The sequence below is a fragment of the Diadema antillarum genome, unplaced genomic scaffold, assembly GCF_040938485.1.
Source record: "Diadema antillarum isolate AM-2024a unplaced genomic scaffold, OU_Dant_1.0 scf00000171, whole genome shotgun sequence".
Lineage (NCBI taxonomy): Eukaryota > Metazoa > Echinodermata > Echinoidea > Diadematoida > Diadematidae > Diadema > Diadema antillarum.
This window is the reverse complement of record NW_027271060.1, coordinates 372,190-395,483: the sequence shown is the minus strand read 5'-3', so window position 1 is coordinate 395,483 and position 23,294 is coordinate 372,190. Positions and strand designations below refer to the sequence as shown.

At 39.3% G+C, this 23,294-nt stretch overlaps 1 protein-coding gene across 1 annotated transcript; it reads right to left on the bottom strand.

Annotated features, from left to right (window-relative positions):
• Positions 1-2,020: 2,020 nt before the first annotated feature.
• Positions 2,021-14,532, bottom strand: LOC139722769 (uncharacterized). The gene is made up of 9 exons (XM_071634054.1): positions 14,263-14,532; positions 13,634-13,778; positions 12,106-12,212; positions 10,528-10,669; positions 6,540-8,350; positions 5,961-6,066; positions 4,572-4,829; positions 3,413-3,493; positions 2,021-2,676 (listed from the first exon to the last, which is right to left on the bottom strand). The coding sequence occupies exons 1-9, from the start codon at positions 14,530-14,532 to the stop codon at positions 2,522-2,524; spliced, it is 3,075 nt and encodes a 1,024-aa protein (XP_071490155.1). The 3' UTR covers positions 2,021-2,521.
• Between the last annotated feature and the right edge of the window lie 8,762 nt (positions 14,533-23,294).

Here is a 23,294-nt window from a genome sequence, read left to right as displayed (position 1 = left end):
TACTTGAACTTTTAACAGGGAATAACATTCCAGGCCAAAATTTGCTAATTTTTGTAAACTATTCTTTTTTTTTTTAATACCATAATGGAGAAATTGGGATAAGCACATCTTTATATTAGTACAGTTTTTGTTGATATTTTTCCCCAAATTCTCTGAATCAATATATGACATAAATTTATTGTAAAATTACATTATCTTCATACTTTCTAGGACCCGTCTTGACCCTGTCATACAAGCACACACATTATCATTCTTCATTGGTAATATCGAGGCACTGTGGAACACTTTTCGTATTTACAGCGATATATGTTTACCACAAACACGTGGGAAAAGTTCATATCTGCTCTACATTGAATATATACCACAAATATCACAATTCACAATAACGAATACGACCAAAATGTGTGTTTCCAAGGCAAATACCGTACTTTCTTGACCAAAGCTTTGTGATATTACTTCACAATATGACTGTAAAACCACAAACATTTGGGCACAAAACTTTCGCAAACTGGAGCCAGTGGCGTTTTCATGGCATGAAATATTTGCGAATTGCTGCTGGCATTCAATGCATCGTGCAGACAAAAATATTTGTGAGCATTTATTTTCTTGAATTTTGGCTCTTCACGAAATAAAGGAAGTTTCATGTATGCAAAATTTCTGGTTTTACAGTATTGTTTTTGAGAATTTAGGAAACCTTTTCCACTAACGTATTTTCTATCTTCAGGTTATACATGATAGGTAAGCAGCAGAAGTCTCTATCTCTTCAAAAAAAGAAGATTTTTAGCGAATGAACTCTTCAAAATTTCTGTTCGTTTGCTTCATTTGTCTAATACAAGCAGTTGTTGGTTTTCTTTTCTTTTCTTTTCTTCTTTTTTTGATAAAGAGAGTGGGCAAGTTCCTTGTTTTCATATTCCAGTTGTACATGCATGTACCCTCCACAAAATTCCCTCTTTTTGGAACATATGGTATAGGCATACACTAATTTCAGACAAAAACTCCTTTGAAACACCAAGAGTTACGCACAACTTCTGTTTCCTCTCACTCGGATATAATACAGGGAAAAACATAGAATTTCACAAATGCACACAATATTTCACTAATACTTAACCCAAAGACACAACTTAGTACCACAGCCACACAACCAACACAAAGGCAAGGTGACTGACACTGCAAGGCAAATATTTCGAACGAAATAAGTGTCATGAATTGAGACTTCTCATTTTAGTAAAGTCAGAGTACAAATAAAGTGGGAAGAGTAAAGATACACAGGAATTAAGATATGAAGTCTGTGGAATGAAAATAATGAAGGTTACTCCATATTAAACCACTCATGAAATTGTTGGGAAGTCCCGATTTGCGAAAATTTAGACTTGCGAAATATATGGCGTATACAGTATGTGAAAGCTATAGCTGAAATGTTTTCATCATACCCATCCCCACAAGTTCTAGTATTTGGGCCGAGTGCTTGGCTCAAAAACCACTGCTATTTCTCTGGTTGAGATGGAACACCACTATAGCACACTAAGCATTCTGGTTGATGTGCTAAACCCTCCCCAGTTACTGAAAATTTGCAAACCAGCAAGCCAGACCAATAGCACAAGCCCTTGCATTTCATCCTCATCAATTAGACAAGTTCTGTGACTACTTTGGTGAAAATTCCTCACACAGATTTCTAGGCACTGAGCCTATGTGAGAGAGCTATGGGAGGTCCCTCTTGAACAGTCTTTTCAAGGCCAGGGGAGGTGTGTGATACAATGGTGAGCTAATTTGCAATGCGACATGGTGCTGTTGTGCTATATAAGCAACAGCTACAAACTCGTTGAAAACATTTCACATGTCAAACACCTTCACAGTTGTAACGCATTAGTGTAAATTGATTCTTGCGTGAGTATACCATTTCCCTTTATAAAATTTGAACAAGAAGGCGATGATGATTTACACACTCTGATATTTTCAAAATACAGAAGAGGAAAACCCCAACACACTTGTGATAGCTTCCCTACCGTTGGGGGTCCCCTCAAAGTGAAAAATTTCTGACAGCTCAAAAGTTACCATACTTTGCAATTAACAGGTGACGGACAGACAAATTTCCTGTTATACATTTACATCAACACATTCTGGTGGGCAGTTTCAAGTTCTATCCTCTACCCAACGGTAGAAGTGAGTAAGTGCCAGTTAAACTGCTGCATAGAATGTGCAACGATTGACAGAGGTGTACACAAAACCACAAAGCCACGGGGAGAAAGGCATCAATATATTCCACATTTCATGAGCATGCGAGGAATGGTGCGTGAGGTGCATCTATCTTTTTACCACATACACTCAATCAACGAGTCCAAAATGTCTAGGAATGTACAACAATCCCCCTTTCCATAAAAAAAGTAAATATTAATGAATAAAGTGAAATCAATAACTGAAAAAGATAAAATCTCAAGAATTGAGAAAGGGGGAAGGGTAGATCCATGGCATGTTACCGAGGACTCTGTTTACCCCCCTCCCAAAAAGATGGGGATTGCAATGATCAGAGGTTGACCTCGGCAAAGAGGGCGGGCAGGGCAATGTCTGGCTCACTCTGGTGACCCTGACGGATGCTCCTCTTGTGGATCTGGTCAATCCTGGTCAGCATGGGCACAAACTGTAGGAGCATGTAGTACTTGTTCATGTTTCCTTGTGTCTCTGAAAGATCAACAATAAATCCACATTTGTGACATGCTAACAAATCCAAGGTAGCCATGTCTTCTTGGATACAAATATGACACAGTTCATACACAAAGCAGTTGTACTTTTTTGTTAACCCTTCAAATAAATCGGGGCACCAGGAAAGCACCACAAACCATATTTTTCCACTGCAATCAAATAAATGTATCTAGTCATTGCTACAGCTATGTACAACCATGTGACCAAGCGCAATACAATATCCCATTTTACATAATATTTTATGACACAAATGACGATCCAATCTATTGTGGTGATTTCTCACGAAACTGCAAAAATCATTGATACTTCTCGCAAGAAAATTGCATGCGCTTTGATGATGCCTGCAACAGACATTACAGGGAAGGTGAAGTGAATGGAGAAGGAGCTTGAATATGGTGGCAATTTTCTACATGTATATATCTTAAAAATGAAAAGAAAAAAGAAAGAAAGAGAAATACTCAATATGTGTCTGCCTCTTCTTTTCTCTCACCTAAAATGGGATCCCAGTCAGGATTACCTAGCATGGTAAAATGATGGGCATCAATGTTTTGCACATGACTGGTTACACATTCCTGATCATTTTCTATTCATAATGCAACTCATTGTTTAGCTCTCTTCATGTTTCCTGTTCTCGGAGGATTAAAGGAGGCTTGGCTGATGGACAGAATTCTGGGGTTCTGATTGTAGATCATGAACCAGTTGCAAGTTTACTCACCTTGGCAGTAATTTTTCAAGATATTCCGGTAGTCCATGTGGAGTTTTGCCACAGCATACTTGTTCTTTAGGGTTTCTAACTCTGATGGAAGAATCAAATTAAAGAGAGAATGAGGGAGAGAGACTGTACTGTATACGCTGTTATTTTCGCGTACAGATATTTTTGCGAATGAGGAGGTCACAGACATTTTTGCGAGATGTTGTTTTCGCGAATCGACACAGAGGCCTACATAAACGCCCTACTACCTTAGCGTATGGTGACAGTTTCGCGCGTTGTTAAATTCGCGGTCCAACTCTGATTCGCGAAATTCGTGAAAATTAAACCCTCGCAAAAATAACAGCTTATACAATATATAGCCCAATGAAGGAAACGATACTGCACTTGACAGGCGATGACATGCAATTTTATGTGAGAGAACTCTGGGACATCTGCGTTACAGCAACCATGAAAGCCATTCTATGAACAGAGGGAAAAGTTGCTTACGAGGAAGAGCACCAACAAGCAATCACATTCTTTTGACCTCATAAAAGATAGAACATTGGGGGCAGCATCATCAAAGACATTAAGAAGTCAAAGTTACACCATGATGCACCTCCACACAAGTTTTTGCAAAAAATACATCCATAAATGTGGAGGGTAGAGCACACATATAAGAAATTTATTATGAAATGGTTGTGACCTCTGATCACATAACAGGTAGTATACTAGGGGCAACACTACCCAAAATTCCAGGGTTCAGATTTAACTATGATAAACATCTGTACAAAATTGGAAAACAAAAATCATTGGGAAATAAGGCTCAAGCACACACAAGCAGACTCTAAAATAGATCAATGGTTTTCTGTATAAAGATGAACAAGCGAAGGCATTATCACCAAAAGTTATAGGCTGCTAAATTTTTACATGATACACCTCAATACTGAATTTCAATAAAATTCATAAAGAAACCTGACCAAGGTGCACAACCAGATTTGAAACGGCAACAGTCTAACACTGTTGAATCCAAAGTACTCTTTGGTACATGTATTGCGGGATACAACTACGAGAGTAAAGAGTATGAAGGAAAGAACAGAGAATGAAAGCAAGGCAAGTATATTTTTCTCTTCTTTAGGTTTGCATGTCTTTTGGTTGTTGTTAAAGAGATGATGCAATATCCTACCGGGGTTCAGTATCACTAGCATCATGAGGAGCGCAATCTCGATACTGTCAAAGGAGTGCAGGACGAACTGGTTGAGGAAGTAGTAGCAGATGTCGCGGAAGCCGTCGGCCAGCCGCCGCAGGGACCGGTTGGTGAAGAAGGTCTGCTCCATCCACTGCCACTGGCGGCCCATCTTCCATGACTTGTGGATGAGGATGATGGGGAACACACTGTGCTTGATCAGCTGGAGACGGTCATCCATGGTGATGGTGTTAAAGCCTTGGAATGAAAGGGCACGATGCAGCAGATGAAAAGATATGGTAATTTTCTATGATTTTATCCAGCTGTCTTGACAATTTATTGTAACATGCTCTGAGCTTCAAACCATGAAACCATCTTTTTTTAACATGAAAAATTGGCTCAAGGGCAATTACCCCCTGGACAATTACCCCAGACCCTTCCCCTGACTCTAACCCTAATCCTAATCCTAACCCTAACTCAAACTCTATCCCTAAATCGAACCCTAATCTTTACTCTAACCAGTATTTAGCCGGGAGGTAATTGTCCTCGGGGGGGGGGGGGGGGGGGGGGGGGGGGAGTAATTGCCCTGATACTGAAAAATCTAATGGAAGCCATATCTGGTATGAAATCAATAACAGCATCAAGGCCTTCAGATAAGAGGGCACTATGTCCAAAAAAAAAAAAGGAGATGAAAAGAGACAATGACACTTGTCATCTAGATAAGTTAAGTTTTCTATGGACATTGCTACCTGCTTTGACAACAGACAACAGTTGTTGTAAAGTGCATTGAACCCCACATGACAGAATGGCAATGAACTGATATGTGCATAAGGGCACATGTTAATATCTACTCCTTTAACATACAGATCATAACAAATATTTGGTTATGGGTGAGGGTAAAATAAAATGATGGCATACAAGCCTTAAGAGGGAAGGGTATGATGAGGCAATGCAGCAAATGAAAGATGTTGACTTCTTAATAAAGCAGTTTTGATGCTATTTTTTTCTAGCCATCTCAACAACAAGTTGTCAAAAAGAACTCTTGAGCTGCACAGCATGATGAAATGGTGATATAGGTGCATAAGTGCACCATGCATGCATATCTTTGTACATATGACTACCATATGTGGTCATTTCTGGTCTCACATAAAAAGCGAGCAGTTGATGCTGGGTGTGTCACCATCATCATATGACAAATGGAAAGAGAAATGGAATGTCGCAAGAACTAACCTGCTGACATCTGCTGAGTTACTTAATGACTTACATAATATTTACTTCAATTTCACATAAATTTTGTGAAATCTGCTACTCGACACGTCTTCATGCATTCATGGAAATCAAGATTCTAGTCAAAGTACTCTCACCTGAAGACAGAGATACAACACCTACCTGGCATTTTCTTGACATATTGCACAGCCCCTATGATCTTCAGGCTCACTGTCTCTTGGAACTTTTGCCAGTGATTCCCTGAGTTGCAGTTTTGATGCTGTGCAAGCTGGAGAGGGCATCACAGAAAAAGAATAGTATTTCTTATTTTCCTAAATGTCTCCTTCCAAATTTTGACATACTGTAATTTGATTTCATGGATGCTTATACAATTGCTCAATTCATACATACCTTGTTTTGTTGTTGTTGTTGTTTTTTGCACTATCAGGTATACTTTGTGCTGTGGTAAAACAGCAAAGTAAGAAGAATTCTGTTTCCTTATGAATCAAGCTCTTGACAGCAGCCTAGTACTTTCCAAGTACCAAGTAGGAAAAGAAGAATATGCTACAGAGCATATGCCACATGCAGAATCTGTAATCCTCATGCTGACTGTCATATCTCAAAAACATTGTATTTTTTTTTTTTTTTGCACTTATGTACAAGGAAGTTTGTTTGCCGGTGATACTACTGGTATGAAATACATTGGACACAAAAAAGGGTCGATTGCTAAACAGTGATAATGTGTAATCTTTCCAGACTTACGTAGGTTGCCGCCTCCACACAGGCTGCGTTGGTTTCCATCGACTTCATCACTGCTGTCAGTCCTGTCAAATTGTGTGTAGCCTCAAACATAATGCTCTCCCTCTCAAGAGCATCGAGCAGCTTTGGGTGGACCATCATGGATGCCTCCACCTCCTGGGAGAATATCCTATCACTCAGCAGCCCACTCTGGGCCTGCTTCAGGATGTCGTGGCACTTGGCAGCCATGTCGCGGGCAGCTTGAGGTGGCAAGAGCCCGGGAAGTGGGCAGGTGTACAGCCGGTCGTAGGGCAACACAGTCTGCACATTCGCCTTTCCCCCACTGGTCTCAGATGGAGTGAGTGAAGGTACCTGATGCACACCCGAGCTATTGGATGAGCCTGGCTGCTTTGAGGTTTCTGGAAGAGCCTTCTCAGTGGCAGTATCCTGATTGTCACAGTCTTGGATCTGTATTTTCTTTCTGCTCACAGAAAGAGACATTTTGAAGGGCATCAGTTTGGAAAACTGCATACTTTGGGATAGTGCTGAGGGGTGCTGGGGGTAGACGGCAGTTGGCTGCTGCACTGTGACAGACCTGGAAGCGCACGGCAGCTGAGCTGCTGGACCGGTGACTTGCAAGCTCTGGGGCAGTTGGAGGGGGATCCCTGCTTCAGGCCCCTTGAGGTACGAGTGTGAAGGTCTCCCGCTGCTTTGCGCTGCACCACTGGACTTGAATGCAGATACGTCTGTAGACACAGTCAGGTTCTCAGGCTTCAGAGCGCTCATTGCATCATAGAGATCCATTCCTGGAGGATCTTTTCCCTCCACAAACCCCTGCACATTTGAACCCGGCTCTCCCACATCCTCAAAAGATGTCTCTTCCACTGCATCAGTCCCTTTCGATGTTACAGACTGTTCACATCCGACACTGTTTAAATCCCTACTGTTTCTAGTCCCATTGTAGAACAGAGTATCCTGAGCTTTTTCCTGGCAGTAGGAGTCGGAGGGATAAAATTCTTCCTTTACCATCACTGTACCGTCTTTGTCAGACTTCTTAGAAGAATAGTACACACTGGTAGGCACAATTGAGGCATTGGTGTTATCTCCAGGGGTAACATCACTGGAGACCTTTGCAGTATTTACAAGACGCTTTGTAGCAGAACTCTTCTGTGGAATGAACAATGTATGTTTCTTGGTTAGAGGTGATTCTGGAGAGGTAGGGTGGGGGCTTTTTGGAGTCCAACCACCATCACTGCCCTCAGCCATTTGCACTGTGTGGGACTGAGGACTAGAATTGCATGGAGAGCCAAAGTTCTGCACTGGCGACGGATGACCTGTAATACTGGCCTGAGAGATGGTCGACCTACTGGCTACACTGCCTGGACTCTCGGCTTGCAAGCAACTTTTGCCGATATACTCAGCAGCACTGCTGGACTGCTCAAAGTTGGCTAATGAAGCACTGGGGGATGCAAGATGTGGTGAATACTGCTTTTCTTGAACTGTGCTTGGCTCCATATCTGAGTAATCATCTAATGACTTCCATCTCATTGGGGACCAGTGGTGCACTTTTGCACCACATTCTCCTCTTGAGGCGTCGTATCCTCTGTCCGCAGGATCCCGGCTACCTCTTGCAGTGTGTGGCATGCCCTTGTATTGCCCCTCTGGTTCTCTAGACGGACTGGTCTTGACACTCTCTGGGAGTGTAGCTCCTTGTGTGCTGTGCAAGAGGTCTGAAACCGAATGGTCATCGGGACTGGGGGTTGGAGTGGTACCTGGAGTGGTAGTCACATCTATGGGGCGTGTGTCATATTTCTGGTGCCTTCCCAGCTTGATGCCTGCATCAGAGATATGATAACAATCTGACTTTAATCTGCTTGTAGCATCTAGGTGTAATTCTAGTGCAGAGAACAACAGGTAGATGGTAGACTAAGATGGTGCGATCAATTTTGAAATGCCATCACAAGGATACGCTGATGATATCATGATGGAACAGTTTCATATTGAAAGGAAAGGAATCACCAACAAATCTACTCAAAAGTATTCATGATGCCCTGCAGAAATACATTCATCCTTTTGCAATCTGTGGGGCATTTTATGAAGCATTTTGTCTCAGCCAATCAGATGCAAGGATTTTAGTAGCTTATATCAGTTTGTCAGAAAAAAAAAATCTGACAAGATGCCTCATGAAATGCCCCCCCCCCCCCTCCTGATATATTAGTGTGTGAGAGGTGAAGACAAACAGCATGAACAGTGATTTAAGACAGTTTGATACATGGATGAAGGGGGCTAATAATATAACAGTTTCTTGCTGCAAAGAGATAAATACCCAATCAAATCCCATAAACTGCACATGTGTGGCTTGGTGCTGTATCTGCTTTTTATTAACTGTGTGTTTGTTTGTTCTTTAGTGATTAGAAGTAGTGTGGCCTTCGCTGTCAGTATATAATTGCTTATTTTGATTGCAGAATATTCAAAAGCCTCCTACTTGCGAGACCTATGATTGGTTCTCATATTAACACATTTTAAGAGATTACAGTATATGTTTCTCTCTCCAACCAGCAAATATTTGTAGATTTCTTTGATTTCATGCACCCTTTAGAATGTATCTAATTGGCTTCACCTAAACTCACAGATATGTAAGTTTAACGACAAGATGATAAGATGATTTCTGAAAAAAAAGGTCAGCATGGACTTGATGATATAATAGGTGTGTTTAAATGGAACTTGGGAATTGTTAGCATGAGGCTATCATGTTGACCATACAGACGAGTTTGACCCAAGTTTGACTAAATGCACCTCAATACGAAAATTAAGTTGACTGTACTTAAAGGAGTCAAATATGATGAAAAAGAGTGGTAGAAATGTAATGAAAATCATACATAAAATAAGACACTCAGGGAATTCAATGTTTCACATATCTCTAAAACTAGTAATACTGGTCAGAACTACACACATAGGAAGAAGTGATGACATTTTCACCTTACACTGCTCCCACCGCTTTGTACACAAATATATCAATAAGCTCATGTTTCTGGTCAATGGTTTCATAAGTGCAATCTCTTTCTTACTATAAGTCTTTATTTCTAAAGGCCCTCTCACATTTTTCCGGGCAAGCTACGTGGGATTGTTGCGCGTATGGATTTTCCAGCACGCAGGGTTATTTTCTGCGGGCGGACAAGGATTTGGGCGAGTCTAGCGTGCGTCTTATCTGCTGGACGTGTGTTACGTATGTTCCACTCATGTTCTAGCTATAGGCAAGTTGCGTGGGAGTTGCTTGTTTTTCTCAAATTTTGATAACAAGATGTGGGATGGATAGATGGATAGATGGATAGATGGATGGATGGATGGATGGATGGATGGATGGATGGATGGATGGATGGATAGATGGATGAATGGATGGATGGATGAATGGATGGATGAGACAGACAAGATGGGCAACCTGAAATTGCAATGCCTCCAACATAGACACAAACACGAGATATCGTGAATATTTGTGTGCAGTTTGATGGGAAACTCGTGGGGTGATGTCATCACCTCTGCCCATGTGGTTATGTGGCTGCCGCTAATACCACTAATTAGTGAAAACATATAATCACTACTATCAAAGATTCATGAAGATGAGGGAAACCATAGTCTTCTTTTTCCACATTCAATTTTGATGAAACCTCTGATCTGTCTGTCCGACTTTCCTGAACTTATTAGAGCCATGTAGAACATGGTGTGGCATTGCACTTGTAATTCATCTCAGTTTTCCTTTCCTTATGTGTTGTTTGAAAGTTACCTTGTATAACATTCCCAGATTGACAAGACCTCTTATCTCAAATGTCATGAATTTCCAGAAGAGCAAATGAGTGTTTTAGAACTCAAAATCAGTATTTTTTGGTATTCAAAACTGAGCTGTGAGGTCTTTATCATATGCCCCAACAGAGAAACTAGGTCTTATCACCAGAGGGATGCTGCTAGGAGTCATACACTTTAAAATTCCTCACGTTTGTGACGAGCATCTACTCACTTGCTCTGGACATGCCAACAGCAAGGCACTTCCTGAAGCGGCAGCAGCGGCACAGGTTGCGAGTAACGGGCGTGATGATGCATTCCTCGTTGCCCGAGCAGACGTACGTGTTGCCATCTCTCAGACTGCGCCGAAAGAAACCCTGGGTCCCAGAGGCAATGAATAAGGAAAAAAAAAAAAACATTCCACATGCAGTCTAGTAACTATTGCTATACCTGATATATTTCCTTCAGATCTAGATATCTACCTCTCTCTTTCTCACATAATTGGTTGTGCAGCAGGTCTAATCTCTTACTGGTAATCACTCCATTGTCTGGTGCTCTCTTCTCTTGCAAGGTTATCTTCATCTTCAGCTCACTAGGACCTACAGATTTCTTGCTATGTCAACTTTTTTCACAGTACTCACTGGACGAAGCAGAACGGTTTACATAATTTTGCTTGAGGCTGAACAAATTAATTATCAAGCCATGGAGAGAAAAATAATAATGTTGAGCAGGGTGATCCAGTGATGATATGATCCAGGTGACAAAAACACATTTTAACACACCACATCCCAAACATACATGTACTACAGACATGTAAATGTAGGGTTCAAGACAGCCCCTTGAGGTTAAAGGCTTTAGTAGGTTTACCCGTTCAGGACGAGTCCAGAGTATACTCGGGCAAGTGTCTACGGGAAATGTGTGTTTTAGCAAAATCATCCCATTCTCAATGGGTTAAAGGGGAAATCCAGTCCAAATATAAGTTTGTCTGATAAGAAAGAGTAAAATATTGCAAATTCAATGGTAAAATTTGGATCGCAATCGGGTGAAAAATAAGAAAGTTATGACATTTCAAATTTTCTCTAATTTTTTAGGAAACTGTTCTTGAATGGTCAATATGAATATGCAAATGGCACAGTGAGCATGTCATTCCCTCAAAACTTTCCATCTAGTTTGTACAAAAATTTCAAGTTTTTCATTTTTTATGCAATTATGCCCGAGGCTCAAATCATGGTGTATCTAACTGATCACTATTCTGAAGTTATTCAACCAGGAATAACATCATGTTTCACACTTCAATGACAGAAACATTGAATTTTGTCTTTTTTTTTACACTATCAATGGAAAATTGTGAGGATATGACATGGTTAGCTCATTCATTTGCATATTTGTATCCCCTGTACAAGAACTGTTTTGCAGAAAAATAGCAAAACTTAAAAATGTCATAGCTTCCTTATTTTCCATCCGATTTCAGTCAAATCTTTATCGTTGAACGCGTAAGATTTCATTCGTTTTTATCAGACGAATTTATATTTGGACTGGATTTTCCCCTTTAATGATATCCAACGACACTGGATTTCCTCTATTCTCTGTCACTTTTCCTTCCATTCATCCATCAGTGGCTATTCCTATTTGACCATATGAAATTATTTCTCAGTCTCTCAATCATACAAAATTGCTACATATACTTGCATTACTGTAATTTGTAATCCTTTGATTGATTTACAATGGATACATACGTGCATGTATGCATACAAACATGTCGGAGTTGCCATCTACATGGGGGAAAAATGCAAGAGAACAGTCTGTTCTTTACCTTGCAACCTTCACACGTGTAGATTCCAAAGTGTATCCCTGACGAGATGTCCCCACACACTTTGCATGGCACCTGATCCTGTGCAATGTCCTTCACTGGCTGCTTGGCTGAATGGACAGAATATGGCCGGTACATGATGCCATTAGAGTATTAGCAGAAAGCACTCAACTGTACGTCTAAGTTATTTTCAAACATCTAAATGTAAATTCAAACAATTTGTCTTTCCTGTTTTGTTCTGTTTTTCTCTTTGGATGCACTATTTTTAAGAGTATATAAAGACAAATCCATACCTATTTCGCTGTGATCGAGCTACTGTCAAGGTGGGATAGTTTGCTACACAAAATTTTCTAGGCAGGCAGAGAGTCCCACAAAGTATCTGTGTTGTACTCACAGCATGATTATTTAAATGAGCATTACAGAAACATTCAGTGACAGCAGTAGTCAAGCATCTCTAGTAAATCCCTATAATCGCATACTACAGTTCGGCTGCACCATTCATTTACTTGTGCATCTTCTTGTTTTAAATGAGCCGTAACAAAACCCTTAAAACAAAAAACTCAATCAATCTTGCATGTCTGACAAGTAAATATTAGACTATTTCACAGCACAGCATAATTACAGCGATTGTGGAATACAATGAAGAAACTTGTGGCTTTCTCACTGCGAAGGTTTTCTTTGCCTGCTGTGAAAGCTGAGCAAAACAAATTACGCACTACAATTACGTCATAATCGACAATATCTATGATAAATGACAGATGTTGACTCCTGGAGACCACTACAAGTCGCAGACAAATTCCAGCACACATAAGCCACCCAAGATAATTACTCCCACTGGGGAGGCAACAACCTTACCAGGCACGAGGATCATTAATACATCTCCACAATCCCAATTTGCTCTGATCGAGGAGGAGCGCTGTGATGCATGCAAACACTGCAAGATTTCTTTCTGAAGTGCCAATTTGAAGCGGGGCTCTCGACTTGCCACCATTCAACTGAAGCATTTTACCAGGGAATAAAACCGAATGTAAATGTGGATTGGGGGAAATGCAGAAATTATAGTAGAACACATAAGTGAAGTTTGAATCCATTCAAAACTGACAGATTTTTACAATTTCGGTACTGCCATTGCTGGATAGGAAGACTACAACAATTTGTGATGTCACAGGAGGACAACAATATGGAGAAAATATAAAAAGAATTCAACATATTTTGAAAAACATTACCTTATCATCATCCACTGACAACTGGAAGAAATGTACACTTTGATAAGAAAATAACATTTTGTGGAATTATTTCACAATTTTCTTCAAATCATCTAACTGCGAATTCACAAATTACTGTAGTCTTCTTTTCCCATGATGGCGGTACCAAAAGTTTGAACATTCATAACTTTTGAACTCATTGTCTGATTTTCCTTCAACTTCACTTATATGTTTTGCTAATGTTACTGCATTCACTCAATCTAATTCATTTTTATTCCCCAATCAAAGGATTAAGATGAAAAATCTCTTGAGATTCTCACGCTTACCTTTGCGTCCCATGCCCGCCTTGATACACTTCTGGTAGCGGCAGAACTGGCAGAGCAACCTGGACAGAGGCGTGATGGGGCAGCTCTGCTTGTTGACGCATCGAAAGTTGGGCTCGCCCTTCCGTGTGCTCCGAATGAAAAAACTCTGCATTCAAAGCATTCATAACTGGCATGATTATCTAATAAGATGAACGCTGCTGCTGCTGCTACTGAACATGATAATGCTGATGATAATGATAATCACAGAAATGATTACAATAATGATGAGAATAATTGCATGAATGTCAATTTTTACTGCAAAAGTGACTGTAACATTAGATGCTAATACCGTGTTAAAAGTAGTGTGCCTATCATCATTTCAATACAATTATTGTTATTATCATCATTCCTATAAAGATTATAAATCAATGGCTCCTACAGGAAGTTACTAATACTGAAGGTACAAAGGTTAATAGATTGATGGACAAAGACATGTGGGCAGCTTGAAGAAAATTACCAGCTCTCTGTACTACTTTCCATATCACATGTAATGATGAACTGAAGTAAGATATGAGGGAAGGGAAATACATAGAACAAGAGTCCAATGTGAGATATTCTTAAAAGTCAATAATGTCTGCGACTCCACTTACCTTACAGGCTTCACAAATCTGGGCACCAAAGTACCTCCCAGTGGCCTGGTCGCCACAGACAGCACACATCACCGCCATGGAGTTGACGCTTTGGTCCTGCCTCGACGATGACGACGATGGGCTGGCCCCCTTGGGAATGCTGGCAGGTGGTGGCACGTCCCACTCAAGCGCAGATTGTGGGAGGATGCTGTAAGGACTCCTTGAGGCCCTCCCAGAATCATCAGGCTCCCTCCTCTCTTTGAAACGTGTCGCTGGCAATGCTGCAGGCATCAAGAAACAAACAAACAAACAAACAAAGCAAAATCAAAACAAACATCGTGCTTCATAGGGGGTCTAGGACACTTACTCCCTGGGCAATTACCCCAGACCCTTCCCTTGACCCTAACCCTAGTCCTAATCCTAACCTTAACCCAAACTCTAACCCTAAACCTAACCCTAACCCTAATCTTTACTCTAACTTTATCACTAACCAGTATTCAGTCGTGGGGTAATTGTCCTCGGGAGTAATTGCCCTGATACGCTCATAGGAAAGTGAGCTTACGTAAATACATATTCTCTATGGATATGGTTCATTGAAAAATTGAAAACAAAAACAAAAACAGCTACATCAGCACGAAAGGGGAAGGGGTGGGTGGGTAGTCCTCACCTTGATTTTAGAATATCTTCTTTTCTAGGTCCAAAAGATATAAAATACTTCAGCAAAGTTTTGATACTGTTAGTACTGTAAATTGAATGTTGACATGTGAAGAATGGCAAATGTGTTTAGCCCATTCAAACAACATTTCTTTGTCTTAACTATAATGCTATCTACATGTAGCATGATTGTGCAATTTAGATTTGTGTCTATATATATAGGCTAGGTATGGTCGGTGCGCCGAGTATGTTTGTGTTGTCATATTCTGCAAACTCATGCACATATACATATTCCAATGACAACAGGATGTTTGTTTCCAGCTGCTTTCTTTTTTTCTTTTTTTTCTTTTTTATCTATAACCACACCAACATCAACTGCCAGTAACTTGACAGAGATATCATTTCTCATTCAACACTTCCTCAGCAACAAGAAGTATCTCTAGCATATACAGAATATTACACATAAAATACCAAATCACACCTGACTTGATTTCCTTCATTTCTTTTTTTTTTTTTTTTAATACTTTGGTAGAATAGGTGACCTACAAAGAGTGAGGTTCCCGCAAAATTCATAAAGAAAGTATTTCCAAACAAATATACAAAAATGGAATTACAATATTGTTACTGTACAAGAGGAAACATTCATACAATCAGATTTGTGTGTGTGTGTGTGTGTGTGTGTAACTTTGCTCGTTGGCTTCATGGAATATGCAAATGTAAATATTTGCCAATCATTTTTGCAATAGTTACAATGTATGTTAGATGCTTAAAAATCCACTCAACCAAATATTCAACATTGGTTGCATTCAGATTGAGGATTGCTAAGCTTGATGGGGCACCAAGAATTGCATGGTCAATTTCATTATGAAATCAGTCATTTCATCGACAAAATGGCTGATTGCATTTAAATTGACCGCATGACACTTGGCGCCCTATAGAGTTTATCCTTGAAGACAGCTTATCCTCAAGGTGAAGGATCACTGTCTGAATGTAAGTATTTATGGTATACTTTTTTTACCCATGATACAAACAAAACAGCTCTCAATTCTTTACTAATTCATTCTTAAAATGTTGTCTTTACAGTATATGCAAGGCTTTAAATTGAGACTACAATTAGTAAGTAGGTGTCACCTTGACCTCATTTTCATAGAAAAACAAAAAAGTGACTTGTAGGGCATTTCTGACTTACATAATATCCAGGATTCAGGATAATTACAAATAATTCTCATCCCAATTTGACTGATCACCTCAAGCCGATACTCATGAATACATACTATGTACTAACATTATGCAGTCCCCCCTCCCCCCATGACCATGAACAAAGAGGGGTTTTCAGGCAATACTACACCTCTCAGAACTGATTTGTGGCTGCGTTTATCATCTTTCCCCCGTTTGAAATGGCTTTAAAAAGCCGTTTCCAAAGCCCTTCAGAAACGGCTTCCAAAATAGTTGCATTTATCAACTCATCGCGAACACGAAAACTGGCCTTTGCGTGGTGCGTGTCTTCTCAGAAACCGGAAACGCATGGTTCGTAACCGCAGTACAAAGCCGTTTCAAAACAGCTTTGTGTTTATCTTGCTTCAAAGGGCTTCTACAAGAAACAGGTTTCTGGAAAGCTGATTCAGAAACCTGTTTCGGAAAGCACTAATTTGCGGTTTTCACAAAGGCTTTCGGAACCCCATAATCAAAACAGCTCTGCGTTTATCATCTCGTAATAATTCCCTGAAAGCCATTTAGAAAACCAGTTTCTGCCGAGAAAAAGAGTTGATAAACGCACCCTGCAATGATAAAAATACTACCAAGAGCTCATGCATTAATCCAATACAACCATGTAGCAGTACATGTACATCTGCATACTGTCCCGAATACCAAAGTTTTATCGTGCTGACACATTACCGCACACATGCACACACAAACATGAACAAAAAACTGGCACACTTGTGGATTTTCTGATAAAATTTTAGCCAGTCATATGAAAATACTTATACACTCAGGTGTACTATTAAACACATCAGTACACTTTACTTTATTCAGTCCTAACAAACCAGTTACTTCTTTCTGTCTTAGAAACAAAGAAAAGAACTCTGTGAAAAACTGCCCAAATTTCCTCTGTCAGTGTGTGAATATTTCTGTCTTTTATGTGGCCACTTCCTGCATTACAAGGAAACACAGCAAACTCATGAAAAAAATATAAATGAAATTCAGGAACATTGTTATTCATATCTTTCAAGTGCTGTGTACACATTGTACACAAGATCTAAAGTTTGATGGGTAATTCAATTATCAAATTTGTCATAATTGGAACTGTGAAAGGCAGCTTCTGAAATCAGATGCACTGGAATGAATGGGTTAAAAGCAGACAAACAAGAGTGTAAGACTGTTGAATAATCAGTAAAATGTAAAAATACAAAGAAGCTTTTCTTCTTCACATTAAATGATTGTGTTCAGTGGAGAGTAAGCAGTGAGTATCATAATTAAGTAATTATAATGCTCTTTGCACGGCATTTTATATTTGAGATGCACAATGTTTGCACATTTACCTTAGCTTCGAGAAACAAACTTAACGCAGCTCTGCCCAAGAAATATCAGGGGCATTTGCATGAATTAGTGGGCAAACGTAAGAACAAACTAAAATTGTCGCTATGGCGACTGGTATGCCTCCGCCATAATGCATGATTCTTCTAATAGGTCTATAATAGTACGTGTGGACAATGTGTGATTACATTTTCACAAAATTGGCAAAATATTAAAATGACAAGTTTGTCACGAATGTGTTGAATGTTCACCTTCCTTGACCTAGGTTTAATTGGATGAATAGGAGAGCATGTACTTGGGAATTTAAGGACTTTAATTTGACTTTGACCCATTCATAAGTTTATGCATTGAATAATTTTCAAGGTAGGGAGAAAAAGTGCAATTTCTGTATTGAATAGTAAATTGCTCCCATTTTCATCTGGCCTATGACCCTAAGATTCATACAATAATCACTGTCAGGCAGAACATGCATAAATATGTAACAAGTTTCAAGATAACTTGAGCCACTTCCGAGATATGGAGGAAAAAATTAGTTCAGCACTTTCTCTTGATCTTTGACCTTTTGACCTTTGAGGCAAAAAAAGACAAGAGACCCGCGGGTCTAGCGCTCACCTGAGTATCGCGAGTTCACCTTTCACGCAGTCACTAATCTAAATTATTCATAGCTCTACCAATATTCGACCACGCATTCTCAAGTAGAAGATGAAAATGTACACAAAGGGCCCAAATTTTTTTAAGATTCCTTAATTTGGGGGGATTGGGGCCCCCTGAGGCCCTCTGGGTGGGGCATGGTGCTAATTTTGATAAATTGAGATCCTGAACCCCTAGGGATGCTACTTGCCAAGTTTGACGAAAATCCATCATGAGGTTTTCAGGAAGAAGATGAAAATGTACAATTCAGGCCCCCATTTGGACCTTCCCAACCACCCCCCTCCCCCCCCCCCCCCCCTACCCCTGCCCCCAAGAGGGGCACCCCTGGATCTCCTATGAACAAACTTGAAACTATAGTCATTAATGTACTCACTCATAGTATTATCTTAGCTCTATAACTTCTGATTCTAGAGAAGATTTTTAGAGATTCCTTCATTTTGGGGGTGTGGGCCCCCCTGGGGGCCCCCTGGGTGGGGTATGGTGCCCATTTTAACAAATTGAGATCCTAACCCCTTAGGGATGCTACCTGCCAAGTTTGGTGAAAATGGGTCATGGGGTTCTCAAGAAGAAGATTAAAATGTACAATTTAGGCCCCATTAGGACCCCTCCTCACCCTCCTCCCCTGGGTCCCAAGTGGGGCACCCCTGATTCTGTTATGAACAAACTTGAAACTACAGTCATTAATGTACTAACTCATAGTATTAACTTAGCTCTATCACTTCTCGTTCTAGAGAAGAAGATTTTTACAGATTCCTTAATTTTGGGGGGTTTGGGCCCCCTGGGGGCCCCCTGGGTGGGGCATGGTGCCCATTTTAACAAATTGAGTTCCTAACCCCCTAGGGATGCTACCTGCCAAGTTTGGTGAAAATGGGTCATGGGGTTCTTAAGAAGAAGATGAAAATGTACAATTTAGGCCCCATTAGAACCCCTCCCCACCCCCCTCCTCTGGGTCCCAAGGGGGGCACCCCTGATTCTGCCATGAACAAACTTGAAACTACAGTCATCAATGTACTAACTCATAGTATTAACTTAGCTCTATCACTTCTCGTTCTAGAGAAGAAGATTTTTACAGATTCCTTAATTTGGGGGGGGGGGGGGTTGGGCCCCCTGGGGGCCCCCTGGGTGGGGCATGGTGCCCATTTTAGCAAATTGAGTTCCTAACCCCCTAGGGATGCTACCTGCCAAGTTTGATGAAAATCGGTCTTGGGGTTTTCAAGAAGAAGATGAAAATGTAAAAAGTTTACGCACGACGGACGCCGGACGAAGGGCGATCGCAATAGCTCATTTGAGCCTTTGGCTCAGGTGAGCTAAAAAGGAAAAAAAAAGGAACTTTCCAGAGAATCTCTATTAGGTTATAAATGCATACACCAAGTGTAAAAAAAAAATAATAATAATCCTGCTGGCATTGCATAAATATGAGGGAAATAGTAAAATTTTGAAGTGTTGCCTTTGACCCCTGACCTTTGACCCCATGAACCCTAAATTCCCTAGATAATCACTGCCAGTCAGTAATATACTATGTTCCATGAAGATACTTTGAACAATTTCCAAGGTATGGAGAAAAAAGTGAAGTTTTAATATAATATTTTCACTTGACCTTTTGACCTTTGACCTCATGACCCCAAACTTTCATCAGAGAATCTAAATTGGGTAATACGTATATACACTAAGTTTCAAGAAAATATCTTCAGGCATTGCATAGATATGGTGGAAGTAGTGAAATTTTACATATTTGACCTTGACCTTTGACTTTGAGCATGTGCACCCAAAAGTTGATAGGCACAACTTCACCCCCTAATATACATACATGCCAAGTTTCACTAGGATACCTCACAGGTTTTTAAGTTACGCTGTCCACAAAATTCATTACGAAGGGACGGACGGACAGACGGACGGACGGACGGACAGATGGACAACCCGAAAACATAATGCCTCCGGCACCACTTAATGGCGGAGGCATAAAAAATGAATATACAAATGTACATGTACATGGTACACATGTATGTAAATATCCTCAGAATTAGAGAAGTTAAATGATTTCATAAAAATATTAACCAACTCTTGGTAACAGAGGAGGTCTTGCATTATCACAGATAGTTTATCAAGATACCAAGTATGTAATATTATTCCCCAGCAGCCATATTACATCTTTTCACACTTTCCATTTAATGACTTCCAAAATCTGGTAAATGTTACTATGGTGACTGGTATGCCTTTACTATATCTCACTACTCTTCAAATAGGTCTACAGTACAGCTTGACAATGTTGAAACAGTAGTTTCACAAGACTGACAAGAAATTAAAATGACATGTTTCAAAGTTTGATGGCAAGACTCAAAATGTGTCGAGTGGTTATACATAAACTCCTTGAACCAAATTTCTTGTGGATGGCAAAATTGTTTCAGAAAGCTATCATTTGGGAATTGGAAATTTTGAAAAGTTTGATGATGGAACTTGCTGTGCACTGGTAAGGTATTTATTTATTTATTCATCTATTTATCTATTTATCCATTTATTTATTTATCTATTTATTTACTTATCTTTTTTAATTTAATTTTTTTATTCATTTATTTATTTATTTATTTATTTATTTATTTTTATTTTTATTTATTTATTTATTTATTTTTTTTTTGGGGGGGGGGGGGAATATTTGGCCAGCCCAGTGCACTTTGTATGATATAAAAGGCAGCATTTCATGTGTTATGTAATTTTCAAAAATGTCATACAATACATATAACAGCTGTTGGGGCTGAACTCTCTCTAATCTAGCCAATTAACAAATTTAAGGTGTAGAATGCTGAAAATCAATAGTTGATTTATAAGTTTCTCTTTAGTTGAATTTTCAAAGATTTTCAGTTTTAATATATATTTTCTGTTTCAAATAATGCTTTCCTAGATTTCTACAATTGCAGCTAATCAGTGGTCCATACCTTTGACCTCGTGACCTGTGAACTGCAACAGATTTTAACTCTCACTATAGTATTATACATGTATAGTATACATTTATAAATTGCATGAAGCTAGAACCCTTGTGCCATTTCAAAAGTAATGATAATACTGAAATTTACACATTTTCCCTTGACCTATAATCCCATGGCCCATACTAACTTACTCCAAATAATCTCTATTGGGTAATATAAACACAAATTTTTATGACAATACTTTATGTAAGTTTCAAAATATATGTATGGGGAAAAAACTGTCAAACATTAGCATTTTCACTTTACCTTTGACCCAATGACTCAAATCTTTCCCTACAGAATCTATCACTGTGTGATAATGCATGTCTATACACATTTCATTAAGTGCATACATTGACTCATTTCAGCAGTTCATTTTTCTTCTTTTTTCCTCCCATTGGGGACCAAATATTCAAAAAGGGGTTCAGCGTATGTAACACAGTACACGTACATTGTATTGACACGTAGAAGAGACTAAATTTCAAGAGCAAAGTACCATCAGACACACAAGATAGATACATAAGAATATTCGACGGAAAGTTAATACAACAAGTCAATAGACCAGTTCGTAATTCCACTTTGCGCATGAGCAGAAAGGGGTCATTTGTACCAACAGGCATTTTGGTTTGTAAATTCACTGAGATAAGCATCTGAGATGCGATGATTATTCATGCGATCCTTATCTAGATGGTGCTTGCCAGCACATCCACATAAGGGCGGACGTCCACTTGGGCGCGGACAAGCCCCGGAAGGGTTGCGGAAGCAAATTTTGTTATTTCGGCATCCTGTCCGCGACAGACGCGGAATAACTTTGTGAATCGGCTTGTCCTGGGACATTCCTAGGACTGTCCGCGGACTGACTGCGGACATTCCTAGGAATTACTCCGGAAGAGCGCGAAATACCTCGGAATATGCTAATCGTAGCCAGGCAGCGCGGAAACATCTAGGATTACACCAGGAATGAACGCGGACAATCAGGATGCCTTCCGGACAAAACAAGTTAAGCATGCGGACAAGCTGCGGACAATACCAGGAAAATGGAAAGGTATAGATTTGGCGCTGACTTTGACTTTTCCTCATTTGACTGCTAGCCGTCATTGATGCTCCTTGTTGTGCTTCCGCAGTAGCGGCTGATATTATATTAATATGATTGGTCAATATTATTTGATAAATGTAACCACCAAAAGTCGAAGAATAGGGTTGTCTGGGCATGTCGGCTGACGACTCATTTTTTTTTTATTTGTCTCATCTGGGAGAACAATTTTTTCTCTGCCTACAGTCACATCGATGATATTCGCAAACTTTTTGAACCATAATATATATATATATATATATAATACATACATAAAAATGTAAAATACAATTGTACATATATATAATCATGGTGATAAGATAAAAAGATAAGTAACAAAACTGCAACAAAGTTCATGCTGTATTCACCAACGGTTTATTTCTTCACGAGAAATAAACCGTTGGTGAATACAGCATGAACTTTGTTGCAGTTTTTGTTACTTATATATATATACATAAACATTCTTTATTCCTTTTTTTTAGACCTGTGCTTTATCCATCGTGAAGTATATATATGTTTTGTCTGATACTTCTGTAGAGCATGCCAAAATGATCCTAATCATTAAATTTGTTTTTCTTTCTCTCATTTTTACCCTTGTGCATCTCTAACCCTCTCTTATTTTGATCACTTTTGAACATTTTCAAGTCCGAGAATTTTTTTGTTCATGCTTAGAGCTTACTAGCCTATTGTTAATGAAGTGTAAAAATGGGGAAATATTTGTAACCTACTTTAATTTACTTTTTTTTTTTGGGGGGGGGGGTTCAGCTGGGCTGTCAAATTGGACAATCAAGTTTATTTGCAACTAAAACAAAAGAGAAGAAAAAATTATTAGGTAATAACAACTACAGCAAAAAACAAAACAAAAGGAAAGACAGAAATTTAACACTTTTTCGAGTTCATGATTTATTGCTTTTTCTCTCATTTCACTTGAATTTTGAAGTGACAGAAAATTTTTCATTTTCCTCCATCATCTTTAGCTTTCATTGTTATTTTTGACTTCAAAGATATTACATTGTAATGAGACCACAAGTATATCTTTGCAATTGAATTCATGCTTTTTAGTGTGATGAATTTGTCTTTTGTTCTAATATGTTGTGTCATTAGAAAGCATTTACGTATGAATAACAACTTGTTCATGTTTATATAATACATTAACATTTAACCAAAAATTCTATGCTTTT

Coding starts and splice junctions, on each gene's coding strand:
- LOC139722769 (XM_071634054.1), bottom strand. CDS start 14,532: ATGCCTGCAGCATTGCCAGCGACACGTTTCAAAGAGAGGAGGGAGCCT. Junction 8,351..10,527: donor TGTTGGCATGTCCAGAGCAA/GTGAGTAGATGC, acceptor TCTCTGATGCAG/GCATCAAGCTGGGAAGGCAC. Junction 2,677..3,412: donor CTTGAAAAATTACTGCCAAG/GTGAGTAAACTT, acceptor TTGATCTTTCAG/AGACACAAGGAAACATGAAC.